At 43.5% G+C, this 14,145-nt stretch overlaps 1 protein-coding gene across 1 annotated transcript in view; it reads left to right on the top strand.

Annotated features, from left to right (window-relative positions):
* Nucleotides 1-14,145, top strand: part of UNC5D (unc-5 netrin receptor D) — a 364,515-nt gene that overhangs the window by 253,219 nt on the left and 97,151 nt on the right. The window contains exons 8-10 of the mRNA XM_089773737.1: nucleotides 5,798-5,978; nucleotides 8,001-8,168; nucleotides 11,429-11,593. Coding sequence (XP_089629863.1) covers nucleotides 5,798-5,978; nucleotides 8,001-8,168; nucleotides 11,429-11,593 — 514 coding nt within the window. The remainder of the gene's footprint in view (nucleotides 1-5,797; nucleotides 5,979-8,000; nucleotides 8,169-11,428; nucleotides 11,594-14,145) is intronic.

Below are 14,145 nucleotides of genomic sequence, written 5' to 3'. Positions count from 1 at the left end.
CAGCCCCAGCTTGAATGAGTTCACCATGAACATATAGACCAAGTGATTCCTTTTGTTCACCTTGTTTATTGCCCCTGCCTGGTATCTCTGAGAGAGTCGTGTGTCCTATGCAGCAGTCATTTCACAAGCAGCAATGCAGCCAACTGGTTTTCTAAAAAGCCCTCCTCCATTTGTCATTCAAACATGAAATGGATCCAAACATTTTAAAGTGCCTGTGCCCAAAAGATGCCAGTGATGGCTGCCTTCATGAGGACTTGATGCAGCAATGTGGTTGGCTTAATTGATAAGAGAAGATTAAGGGAGTATTTGCTATTTCCCCAATTTAGAAGGAAGAATATTCCAAAAGAAGACAGCAAAGTGACATGAAAATGGGAAATATTGTGGCAGCTATTAGCCAGATGTTGACCTTTCTCATCTCTAGATCGCTCAGCATTTATCTAGGATCCAGGAGGTGATTGATTCTCTCTTCGAGGAGAGCTGACATTCTAACTATATTATCTCTGATATATGTGTACTCTGGCTATTGACCACATGAGAAAGTCAGCTGCTGTAGGTAAAGGGCAGGAGGTTTTAATTTAAATGCGGGGTACTAAGATCTTTTGTATTCTGACCTATAAAATCATCATTTGCGCCCAAAGGACCTCAAGTCTGCATTGTTCCTGTTGCTTATTCAATATCTCTTTCTTCTCAAACAAGAGCCACTAGGGAGAACAGAAAATGCAGGTCTGTCAGTCAGTCCGGCTAGTGAATATGTTGTTGCGGTAGAAGGGATACTACAGTAGCTGATTCAAGATTCAAAATGGAGATTTGGCTTTAATATTTAAAATGCGAGGAGGTGACGGTGGTGAGCGACACACAGGATTTCTTAAAAGAAAAGATGTTTTCGTTATTTCTTCCAATGGCAATTTTAAAAAAATCATGTCCTCTGGAAAGCGGTGCTCCTGGTAAGTGCCCAGATGGTGCACAACAGCCAGAGTGTGAAAATAATTGCAAAAAGGGAAAACGGATCCCATGACTCATCGTGGTCCAAGCTGAATGAAATGCAAAACAAAAAACGGTATAAACAAGGTATCTTGTTTTAAAAATCATGTTTAAAAATCTCTGCTGGGGCAAAGATAACCATAGGGAGGTGAAGACTGGTGTCACAAAGGTTGTGTCAAGAGGTGGGAGAAAATTTGTTCTTCTTGGCCTCTGAGGATAGGAGAAAAAGCAATGGGCTTAAACTTTAGCAAGGGAGGTTGAGGTTGGACATTAGGAAAAAGCGTTCTAACTAGCAGGGTGGTTAAACACTGAAATAAATTGCCTGGGGAGGTTGTGGAATCTCCATCTCTGGAGATATTTAAGAGCAGGTTGGACAGACATCTATCACGGATGATCTAAATGGTGCTTGGTCCTGCCGTGAGGGCAGGAGACTGGACTCGATGACCTCTCGAGGTCCCTTCCAGTTCTAGTGCTCTGTGGGTCTATGATTCCTGCAGCTCCCATTGGCTAGAAATGGAGAACCCCAGCCAGTGGGAACTGCAGGGCCATATCTGAAGATGGACAATGTCAGCTACATGTCTCACGGATCACAGGTGGCTGGTTGGCTGCCACTGTTCTACATGAAGAGTGCAAAAAAACTTCGGTCTGCATCACCCTCTTCCTGTGAGGAGGATAGAGAGATGGGAGGTGCAAATTGGCATAGCTCATTGAAGTGGCAGATTTATGGCAGTTTAAGGGTCTGACCCAGGACCCTATGAAAAGTTTTAGTGATCTTTGCATCATGTGCTAAACCTGCTGAGGATTTTGGCCTGCAAGGGCTTTTATTTTATTTTTCTATCTCACTCATGACAAGAAATAGGACTATGTAGCACTTTGAAGACTAACAAGATGGTTTATTAGGTGATGAGCTTTCGTGGGCCAGACCCACTTCCTCAGATCAAACAGGGGAAGAAAATTGTCACTTCTTCCACTATTTGATCTGAGGAAGTGGGTCTGGCCCACGAAAGCTCATCACCTAATAAACCATCTTGTTAGTCTTTAAAGTGCTACATAGTCCTATTTTTTGTTTCAGCTATACCAGACTAACACGGCTACATTTCTATCACTAATGACAAGCACCTTCAAAACAGAGAGGAGTTTAAAAAGTCATTTAACCTTCCCTAACTGTTCTCTGCAATGTTTGTCTCATCTGTATTCCTGCCTTCGTCAATATTCTGGGGGACATTTATAAGCCCCCAGGGAATTTTGAATTTGTAATCTGGAAATTGGAAGATGCATGTCTATAATATTTGCATGGGTACATATTTAAATATGATTCATATGCATACATTAATTTGATTAATTTTTTTGCACTGGCTAAGCATTATTGGAATTCATCACTGAAAGCAGCTCACGCAGTTGTTTTTTGTGTCTATGAAATTGACCCGGAAATATTTTGATGGTATACCTTCAATAGTCAGAAAGATGCTTGAGCTTTTTAGTTGGTGCACTCTTTGTCTTAAAAATAGCGAACTCCCACTACAACCTACCTGTGATATGCTGTGCTTAACTGATTTCATTTTGATAGTGCTGTAAGCTGGTCTCTGATAATTGCCTTCTGTAATTGGAACAAATTTATGATTATGCTAATTCATCCTCAGCCACCCAATGTAGGGAAGCTGAGCTAATCCATATCTGCCCTCGCATTTCTTTTGTAGATCATTACGTGATTAGCCTTTGGTCGAAACGGATGGGGACATTTTAATTCTGAACAGGCCTCATTCAGGGGAGGGGGAGCCTTTTTATGTAAAAACTTAAGTTGCATTATAGACAGCCATTCTGAAACTTAGTTCATGAGTCAAGCATTAAAAGATCTTCAGACAGTCTAATCCTTAAAAAGGGAGCTATTTTCAGTGCATTATAAGCAATTGCATGACATCCGCTGGTGATAAAGCAAGGGAAGTTAAATGCTCATGAATTTTAAGTCAACTCTTCAGAGACCCCAGGTTAAAAATTCAGAGTTAATGTTTCATTTGTATATGGAAATGTGGTGAATTATCTCACACCTTTGGTTTTTTGTGCCCTTTGAGGAAACTTTATCTACAGGGACCCTAGATCACTGGAAATGGTAAAAATACAACAAGAAAAAAGCCAAGTAAGCTGTTCATCCTTGAAAGAATTGCTTTTGAAAGTCCCGCTGCTTCAGAAGTATTCATCAGATATGGGATGTCTTTCCCAGTTTAAAGATAGCACTTTTCTGGGAGAAGGGGCGGGGGAAGGGTCTTGCAGGGGTGGCTAGTATCAGTGAGTAGAATTCACAGCACTGTAAAATATGCAGATAGAAAGCAAAAGGCACTGCCCGCCCTTGCTTACAAATCATCTGTTGATGGCACATCTCTCAGTGCTCCAACGTTTATGTTCCGTCTGTTTAATGTTCTCCCTCCGCACTGATCATCATTCTTTTAAATGCTTTGCATTAATGTAAACGTTTTTCATGCGCAATCCCGGGCTCGGTAAACAATGGATCACAGTGCATGCTCTCTCCCTCTCTCCTGGAAAATATTGAGCTGTCGAGAGGAAAAATAGCATGAGGCCCAAAAGTGCTGCTTCAACAGAAACCAGGAACTAAAAAAAATAAATAAATAAAATAACATTGGTCTGATGAAAGAGTCAAAATGTAAAATATGAACAGTTGTAAAATCGTGAACTCCCAGCCTGCACTGACACTATTCACGTTTGTCATTTCTTTTAATGTTACTAGGCATGTTTGTCATTTGCTTGCACATAAAGTGAATATAGTTCTGACTGTGACCAATGGGATTCTGGTCTCAAGCTGGAGTTCCGCAGTCGAACGTGGATTCCTAGTGTCTTTGATGAGACGTAGTCTGATGACAAGTGTTAAAGTTAATTGCATAGAAGAAAATGAATAGTAGGTGGGTTTCAATTCCCTTGATAGTTTCCTACCTCACCCAGACTACAGGGAACTGAAAGAAATGCATCTGAATTATTGAAGGGGGAAGACTATAATCAAAAAAAATCTCTACATGGTAAAAGAAGGAAGGCTAGGCGCTAAAGCTAACGATGAGGAAAACACCTTAACAAGTATGTTCAAATATTGCCTACACATCCAGTGTGATTCCAGAGAAATGAATAAGCCAAAATTGAGCTGTGGTAAAAAACATTGATAAAAGGCAGGTGGTTCGTTTCAGGGGTATACATCATCTGAAACACCAAGGAGGATAAATTTAATGAGTAGTATTTATGTCTATAGCTATGTGATTCTAATCATGACTGACCAGTAGATATCGAGGAGGTGGCTTCTAGTTAATCCAAAATAGCTTATTTCAAAATAGCACGTCTACACTGCAGGGAAGCCTCAAAATGAGTCAGAGGCAGGCTTCTCTAATGTAGATGGGCTATCTTGATTTAGAGCCCCAGAAGGCACTGGGGAGGAATAATTTAGAATGGCGCTGGTGAGAGGCTAGTTCGAAATAGCAGCAGTGAAGCGTCTACGCACACCTTATTCCGAAATAGCTATTTTGGAATAGGCATTATTCCTCATAGAATGAGGTTTACAGGTTTCAGAATAAGCCGTCCGTTATTTTGAAATTATTTAAAAATAATGGAATGGCTGTGTAGACACTCACATAGTTATTTCAGAATAATGGCCATTAATCCAAAATAAATTTTCTGTGTAGACCTACTTGGATGGGATAGAACATAACTTCAGTCCTCACCCACCTTGTGTACATAGTCGGTTTGGTCCCAAACACAGCACACAAATGCACATCCCCAAAACTGTCTTTAAGTTTCCATGAAAGAGATTAAGGAAAAATGTTAAATAATGGTCAAGGCTGAAAGACGGGAAAAAAACCCATAATAAATAGAACGATTACGGGCACATTATGAGTACCTAGATCTATAGAGGTGCTTTGAATCCTTAATGCTAAACTTAAACAACAGTGCTGTATCTCTAACTCCGCTTGCTGTGATTTCTTTTTTGCTTAATAGCATGTATTAAAAATAGGGGAGGGAATGTCCCCCCAAGCTTTCATTTTTCAGCTGTTGTGTTTATTAAATATGCGACCTGATTCAAATGGAAATCTGATTCATTGTATATTAGCCAATACATGTCCTATATCCAACAGTATCTCAGAAGAAAAACATTGCCATAGACCCACACCGCCTTCCAAGGCTGGCTGCCATTGGACGGTGCCATGTTTCCGGGAGGGCAGGGATGATATCAGTTGCCCACCTTCTGTCCTCAGCCTACCAAAATGACTAACCGTATTGGAAGGGGAACCTGCTGTCTGGCATGAAATCTAATTGGCTTAGCTGGTCTGCTTTTGCAGATTTGTTTATCAACTGGAAAAAATCTACAAATTGCAGACCATCTGCACAGAGCAGCGTGATAATGAATGCCTACAGATCCGCAAGCTCGTTACGTCAAAGTTGCAAGTCCTTCCATTAGTTCCCAACTGAGGTTATCCATCTGAACGGCAACTCGGAAGGGTATTTGGCTTCAGGATACAACCCTACCTCTCAGAGTCCGGAAAAAAAAACCCCAACCTACCCTGTCTGTAAAAATGAGACATGTTTGTTCCACCTCTTACCTGGATCTAAAGATTCTGCTTCTGTTTTCAGAGTATTCGTTCTGTAAAACACCAATTCACCATGCCTTAAATTAATGTGTCAGTCAAACCTTCCAAGCGGAGAAGCCCGTTTCTGCAGATGTGATCTGCAAGGGCCGTTATCCAGGAGGCAATGGTTGTATTTTCACTGTGCATCTTTCTCTCCAGCACGCTGGCTTCATTCTCTTCTCTTCTCCTCTCCCTAGGTGGAATGGCTTAAAAATGAAGAGCCCATTGATTCCAACCAGGATGACAACATCGACACCAGGGCAGATCACAACCTCATCATACGCCAGGCCCGGCTGTCTGATTCGGGCAACTACACCTGCATGGCGGCCAACATAGTGGCCAAGAGAAGGAGCATGTCCGCAACGGTGGTGGTGTATGGTCAGTGGAAAAGTGTAACAGCATTTACTGCCTGGCTTCCACGCAGCTATAACAACCAGTCAGTCACAAATCCCATATCCCTGGTCCCAGTGATGACTCCCAGTCCTGATCCTTAGCCCCCTGAATATGCGTGTTTGTACAGTGCCCAGCATAATGAGGTTCTTGTCTGTGATAAAAAGTCTCCGAGGGGTCACCGTGTTAGTGTGTAACTTAAAATAAAAAAAGAGTACTCCTGTGGCACCTTAGAGACTAACAAATATATGTCTAGTATCATGAGCTTTTGTGGGCACAACCCACTTCTTCAGAGGAGTGGAGCAAAAAGTAGAAAAAAAATCCCAATTCAAAGCAAAAAAAGAAGGCAGAGGGGGAGGAAAAAAAACTTGTCAATTATAGTGCTGGAGTTAAAAGTTTTTCTCCTTTTTGCTCCACTCATCTGAAGAAGGGGGCTGTGCCCATGAAAGCTCATAATACAAAAAATACATATAGTATCATGAGTTCGTGAACATGAAACTCACTTCATCAGATGATGAACCGGGGAGGAATAACAGAAACCCAAGTATTTTATAACCAAAAAGAAAAAGCACCTGCCAATTGTACAAGCGGTGCTAATGAAACTGGCAAAGTGGGCTGGAAGTGTCCCATACTTAGCTTGTGATGTAAAAATGAGGTGTTAAATGCAGGGCGGGCTGGCTGTATAATGTGACATCCAGTTAAATGTCTTTGCTCAAGCCCATTGTCACATTTGCAGATGAATGTCAGTTCCGCATTCTTGCTCGGTAATTGGCTGGTGAAATTCCTTTGCAGAAGAAGGGCTACTTCTAAATCCAGGACTGAGCACCCAGGCAGGTTACAATGTTCCCCTCCAGGTTTCTGTCTGTTACCATTCCTCATGTCTGATGTGTGTCCATTTCTCTTTTGTCGTAGAGACTGTACTCTTTGGCCAATATACATGGCAGAGGAACATTGATGGCACTTATCTGTGATGAGGGCTTCCTGTCAGTACCAGTGGACAAATAATAAATAATCCGTGTGCCAGTTGTTAATAATGGCCACTTTAAGGGTACGTCTAGACTACAGGCTTTTGTCGACAGAGGCTTTATCTACAGATACTGTCGACAAAGCTTCTGTCTCCAAAGAGCATCTAGACTGCTTTCCGTTCTGTCGACAAAGCAAGCTGCTTTGTCGACATGAGAGTGTAGACACAAAGGACAGTGTAGATGCAATAATGCCTTCTGTCGATAGAACTCTGTTGACAAAAGGCGTTATTCCTCACAGAATGAGGTTTACCACCATCGACAAAACTGCTGAGTTCTGTTGACGTTATGTCAACAGAACTCAGTGGCAGTGTAGACGCAGGTATAGTTTTGTTGACAAAAGTCCACTTTTGTCAACAAAACCTTGTAGTCTAGACACACCCTAAGTCTGTCTAAAGATATAAGTCTTACATATGATGTTCTTAGGGCCCTGATTCACCCGAACACTTAAGCACTAAATAACTATTCTGAATAATGATCTGCTTGGGTGTTTCCCTTACTAGATCTCTGTAGCACTAGTTAATGAATCGAAATCTTGTGTGCCACAGGGAGATGAAGCAGAAACACTTGTTTTCACCATTCCCGTTGTTTACCATGTTTGTTATATCGGAGAGTGACATTTTATTGATGAACTCCAAGGCATGCCTCAGCCATCCCTTATCCAAAAAAAAAGGATTGTGTTTATCTTTTAAGTCAAGCATGTTTGAAGGGAACGGGGAGGCAAGTACCTCAATTCTCTTCAGAGTCTCCCTGTCAGTCATTACACCTTTTGGCATATAAACCCACCAAAGGCAAACACAGCATTTCTCTGACACGGCGTCCTTGGTGTAATTGCATCCTGATGCTATTTAGTTGCTGGTGCTCCTATTTGGGCTTGGAATTTACCTTTCCGAATATATTTAAAATCTGAGAACAAAGGGATCGGGAAATGAAGACTTGCTGCGTATGACTTGCTGTGTACCCATAACGCTGCGCGTGTGTGTTGCAGTGAATGGAGGCTGGTCGTCCTGGACCGAGTGGTCTAACTGCAACGTGCGGTGTGGCCGAGGCTGGCAGAAGCGTTCCCGGACCTGTACCAACCCTGCTCCGCTCAATGGGGGTGCTTTTTGTGAGGGAATGTCAGTGCAGAAAATTACCTGTACCTCCCTTTGCCCGGGTGAGATATCCGAGTCTAACTTGTAAATGTCACACTGAGACAGCATTCGCTCTATCTGAAGGACACGAGGACTGCATGTGCTGTGCAGAGCCACTGAGATCAAAGGGGGAACAGGAAGGCATTCGTTTGTGTTTAGACAAAAGTTCATATCCTGTGCGTTTTATCTTTCTGTGCAATTGCAAAAGACGTTCCAGACTTCTGTGACCGGAGCTGGTTGGGTGTATGGTGCCCAGCGAATTCATCTGGCTGCTTTGCCACTGAACAATGCTTTGATCTATATATAAAAGTAGAGGTTTCCACATATTCAAGGACAGGTACCGCGTAAAACTGTGCACAACACTTCAGCACTTACCTCCTACATTTAAGGCTTTGTGACGTAGGTCACTGTAGGGAAAAACACAGAGCCCTCAGGTCACAAGGAGTAAATAAAGGATGGTTTGGTTTTTAAATGCTTTGCTTTAAAATGCATTTTACCTTTTTATACCAAGCTTGAGTTATTACTAAAACACACTTATGTCCCTTGTTTCAATGTATTTCCTCTCTTTATCATCTGAAACACTACAGCCGGTCCCCGAGTTGAAAACGGTCAACTTATGACCGTTTGCAGTTACAGCCGAAGCTATTGTAAATGGTGGACCCCGAGTTACGAATGCAATCCGCACTTATGAACAGCGCGGTCACGTGTAACTCTATGGGGTCTGACTTACGAACGAACAGAGTTACGACCAATTGCTTGCTCCGTAACCGGTTCCTAAGTCGGGAACAGGCTGTATTTGTATGATTTTAGGGGAATGGAGGATGCCCAACACGGGGGTAAATGGGTGTGTGTGTAATTTTAAGATTAACTCTTTTTGTGGCCTGACTAATCTCCTTTAAAGTGGGATTCTTTTCATTAACTTTGATGGGCTTTGGACCCAGCATTTACTGATCTGGGATTTAAAAGAATCTTATGTTCTTCTAACTTTCCTCTCATCTAAGTTATGTGTGAGATGTGTAGATGGGACCAAGGGGGTGTGTCTACACAGCACCCAAAACGCAAAATAAAATATGCAAATTATGTAGCTTATTTCGAGCCTATTTCAAAATAGCTTATTTTGGCATTTGACACTATCTACACAGCGCCAAATTTCGAAATAAAGCGCTACTTTGAACCATCCTTTACTCCTTGTAGAATCAAATTTACAGGGATGGCAAAATAACGTGTCTGCTATATTTCAAAATAGCAGACGAGTTTAAAAGACGAGAGGTGGCTATTTTGGAATACCGCTGGTGTCCCGAAATAACTTGGCTGTATAGACATACCCCTGGGATACTTTTTAGATGTGAGCAGGGATGGAGAAAAGATAAGACAGAGGCATACTGAGTCCAGATCTCACTCAGGGCATTGAAGGGAAGCCACCAAAGCCATCTGTGCTGTTTTTGTAAATGTCAGTTCTGTTCCTGTGTGAAGCCTCCACATACCAGCCCCCTTGGAGCTGAATTTTGGATGAGCACAAGGAGCTAATAGCTGCATTATGTGGACATATCCATCAGAGTCCCTCTTGCGTTTTTTCACTGGCTGTAGGTGGTGTTTACTTCCTGTCCTGAACTGTTAGGTGCTTCTGCAGTGCTCTGTTTATGCTGTGTCTTCACTAGTGGCGTCACAGTGGCTGAGCCATTGTAAGAGCGCTAGCACAGCAACTCTACGGTGATGGGAGACAGCCCCACTGTTGGCACAAATTAAACCAGTCTTGACACATGATGGTAGTTACCTTGTGTGGGAGAGCATCTCCTGCCGAGGTAGCACTGTCCACACCGGCGCCTCTGTCTGTGTAACATATGTAGGTCAGGAGTGGTTCTTTTCACACCCCTGAGCAAGGTAAGTTCATAAAATCATGGAATCCCAGGGCTGGAAGAGACCTCAGGTGTCATTGAGTCCAGCCCTCCTGCCCCAAGCAGGGCCAACCCCAACTCAATCATCCCAGCCAAGGCTTTGTCAAGCCGGGATTTAAACACACCTAGGGATGGAGATTCCACCCCCTTCCTAGGGAACCCATCCCAGTGCTTCCTCGCCCTCCTTGGGAAATCGTTTTTCCTAATATCCAGCCTAGACTCCCTCACTGCAACTTGAGACCATTGCTCCTCGTTCTGCCATCTACCACTACAGAGAACAGCCTCTCCATACTCTTTGGAACCTCCCTTCAGGAAGTTGAAGGCTGCTATCAAATCCCCCCTCACTTTTCTCTTCTGCAGACTAAATAAGCCCAAATCCCTCAGCCTCGCCTAGTAGGTCATGTGCTCCAGATCCCTCCTCATTTTGGTTGCCCTCCACTGGACCCTCTCCAATGCATCCACATCCCTTTCTATAATGGGGCCCCAGAACTCCAAATGTGGCCTCCCCAGTGCCAAATAAAGGGGAATAATAACTTCTCTAGATTTGCTGAGAATGCTCCTCCTAATGCAACCTAATATGCCATTGGCCTTCTTGGCTACAAGGGCATGCCATTGACTCATATCCAGTTTCTCATCCACTGTCATCCCCAAGTCCTTTTTTTCCAAACTGCCGCTTAGCCACTCGGTCCCCAGCCTCTAACAATACTTAGGATTCTTCCATCCCAAATGCAGGACTCTGCACTTGTCCTTGTTGAACCTCATCAGATTTCTTTTGGCTCAATCCTCTAATCTGTTTAGGACACTCTCAACCCTATCCCTGCCCGCCAAGGTATTTACCTCTCCCCCTAGCTTAGTGTCATCTGCAAACTTGCTGAGGGAGCAATCCATCCCCTCATCCAGGTCATTAATAAAGATGTTGAACAAAACCAGCCCAAGAACCGATCCTTGGGGCACTCCACTTGACATGGACCACCAACTAGACATTGAGACAAGTTTTACTGCCAAAAACACAAGTATAGATATAGCCTTTGAAAGATGCTGTGTTCTACCTCAGAGGTGGCTCCATTTCAGTGGTGGATTATATGTCTCCCATGTTATATGCACAAAACTAGAATCCTAAAGGTCTGTAGGATCTTTCTGGATAATAGATGCTAGATACATGTCACACAGCACAGCCTGCATCTTTAAAACCAGTATTCTGTTGGTCTTATCCAGAAACACACAAACCTGAACACACATCTCTTGAGTTTAATAGTTTGTTCTCCAGTTGAGCAGGGTTCTTAGGTATCTTTAGACCACCTAAACAGCCAGTGGAATTCAGCAGAATCTAACCATACCAGCTGGTCATTTAACTCATATGGATAATGTGTGTTTTTCTTCCTGTTTAGTGGATGGTAGTTGGGAAGAGTGGAGCGAATGGTCCGTCTGCAGCCCGGAATGTGAGCATTTGAGAATTCGGGAATGTACAGCTCCACCGCCACGGAATGGGGGAAAATTCTGCGAGGGCTTGAGTCAGGAATCTGAGAATTGCACCGAAGGGCTTTGCATTCAAGGTAGGGGTTGCGACAATAACCCGTTGCATGAACAGCGATCTGCATTTCCCTCGGAAAGCTGTCCTGTGGCGTGGGGCTCTAGAATGCAGCACCATGCCTCACATGCAGCTGTCTCATGGCTGAAAACTGCTCAGAAGTTGGAATTCATTTTCCAGGAGTTGTGTATCTGCCAATTTGAAATTCACTTGACTCTTGGCTCCTCGTTATGGCCTGAGGCAAAGCCCCCTGAAGTCAATTATGAGGCTCAATCTGGCATCAAGAGCCTCTGGCTTAGGCCCATAGTGAATAATTTACCTGGGTTTAGGAAATGTAACCTGTGCAGGCCAGACACATTTCATCTGTACAGCACCAGGTGATTCTGGTGAGCGCTGTCAAAATTCTCTGTACGTATAAAATTGTGCTCCAGTGAGTCATAGCGAAATGTATCTCACCGTATCGGAACACATCCTTATGCTTTTCACCTTGTCTTGGGATTAAATGGGTGAAGAACCAACATGTATCTTGTTGATTCCTTAGATATTCCAGGTCAGATTAGTGCTCATTTGCATCTTTATAACCCAATAAGATGTTGCAGGTATAACCAAGGGCTGATTTGGGCTCTGCATTTTAATGGTGACCTCATTGCAACAAGATCTTGACCCTTTTTTGAATGCTTGGAAAGCATTTAGCATATTATGATTGCCGTGATAACAACGAAGGAAACAAGAAAAAAATCAATGCTGCATCTGAAATATCAGCCTAGAAGTGCAGAAACTCAGGAACAGCTGCATATTCTTGACATAAATGAGAAATTAACAAGTTTGTTCCTCCGTTGAATTCAGTTACATATCTATGAACCATTAGTGCCACCTCGCCTTGTCCCTTTGTTCCCAAAGCTGCCCATTTATTGTGATAATCAGGAACTCGAGGAGTGAAATGAGTGAGTTGGAAAACAAACCAAGTTTGTTTTCTTTTTAGATAGAGTCACAGAAGATCAGGGTTGGAAGAAACTTCAGGAGGTATCTAGTCCAACCCCGGGGCTGAGCAGGGATACACCCAGTAAACTTGGACTTGTTTCTTAGCCTCTGAACTGTCCAAGTTCTCATGTTGAGAGACCAGACACACTTCAAGTGGGAGTATTTTCCATATCAAAGAACGAAAACCCGTCCGAGTCTGAATCTCACACACTGAGGTGCTTTCGTTAATTGACCAAAATGTGCTTTGTGAGTCTTTCTCTTAAGGACCCACCTTTAACCCTCATACACCTCTGCTGAGGTACCTTTCTTTGGCATTCCGACTAGAATCTGTAAGGACTGCAGCTTTAGAAAAGAGCTGGTTTATAAATCCCATCAGCAAAAACAGAAGGTTTTTGGGATGTGGGCTGTTCCGAATGGTGCATGTTACCTAAACTCACAGAAAAAAAAAAGTTTGACTCTTCCCACTTTTTCCAACAGCTACAAACCTGTTGAAAAAGCTACACTTTTTCCAACAGCTTTGTTGTCCTGAAGATAAAACAGATTTCCTTTAGAAGAGATTAGCACCTTTGATTTTGCAGAGATTTGAGTTGTGGAAATTCTATCATTGTGATTGAAAGAAAGAAACTTCAGAATGCAAAGAACCTGTTGCCAAACTATCTTCCTTGTCAGGAAATAAGATGATGATCATTAATAATAATAAGTAATTAATAATAATAATTTAAAAGTGCAGTGTGCTCCAAGTGAGAGATAAGACCAGATTGTCCTGCATGGACACGGTATTTATTTTTTCTCTTACTATATTTAAGTGAAAGATGTCATATTGACAGCCCTGCAAGTCCTCTGTTTCTCCCCAGAAGATATGGTGCAGTTTCAGCTGGTTTTGCCTTATCCACAGACCCACCCCATTAATGTGCCCCAGTGCGTAGCAGGAAGAACTCTATTTCTCAGGGGTAAAAGGAGGTTCACATCCCTGGCCTATTCAGCCCCCCTCTTTCCCCAGCAGTGGTATCAGTTAATGGCATTGATGGGGGTTTACGATATGGACATTTATCTCACTCGGTGGTTCTCAAAGTGTGGTCCGGCCATGAGCTCAGGACTTGCCCCCCACCCCCAGCGGGGAGCCTGCGCTAATGTTCCAGCCTCCCCCCACTCTGAGGTTGAAGCACCAGTGCCAGCTTCCCGCTGTGGGCAAAAGAGGAGGTGAGCCCCCTATGAGCCAGATTCGGCTTGCAGAAGGAAGTAACTCTGCATGCTGTTGCTCGCCCTCCCTCTCCAGATAGGGAACGGCAGCACAGGAAACAGCTCAGCTGGAGGTTTTCCCCGCTGCTCCCATTGGCTGGAATCATGGCCAATGGGAGCAGTGCAGAGGCAGGGGTGGTGCCTGGGAGTGGTAGCAGGCACGAAGCCAGGTAAGCGCCACCATCTCTCTCCCTCCAGACCTTACACCCTCACCTCGCTCCTGCACCCCTGCTTCTTCCCTGACCCCTCACCACCACTCCTTCCTGCTTCCTTTTCATCATCCCAGGTGGTTGGCTGGTGCTCCGCAGAAAGGTCTGTATTGAGCAGGATGGGCCGCAGGCCAAAAAGTTTGAGAGC

The sequence above is a fragment of the Pelodiscus sinensis genome, chromosome 28 (assembly GCF_052426305.1).
Source record: "Pelodiscus sinensis isolate ZL-2025 chromosome 28, ASM5242630v1, whole genome shotgun sequence".
NCBI classification, from domain to species: Eukaryota; Metazoa; Chordata; order Testudines; family Trionychidae; genus Pelodiscus; species Pelodiscus sinensis.
This window is presented reverse-complemented; position numbering and strand designations above follow the sequence as displayed.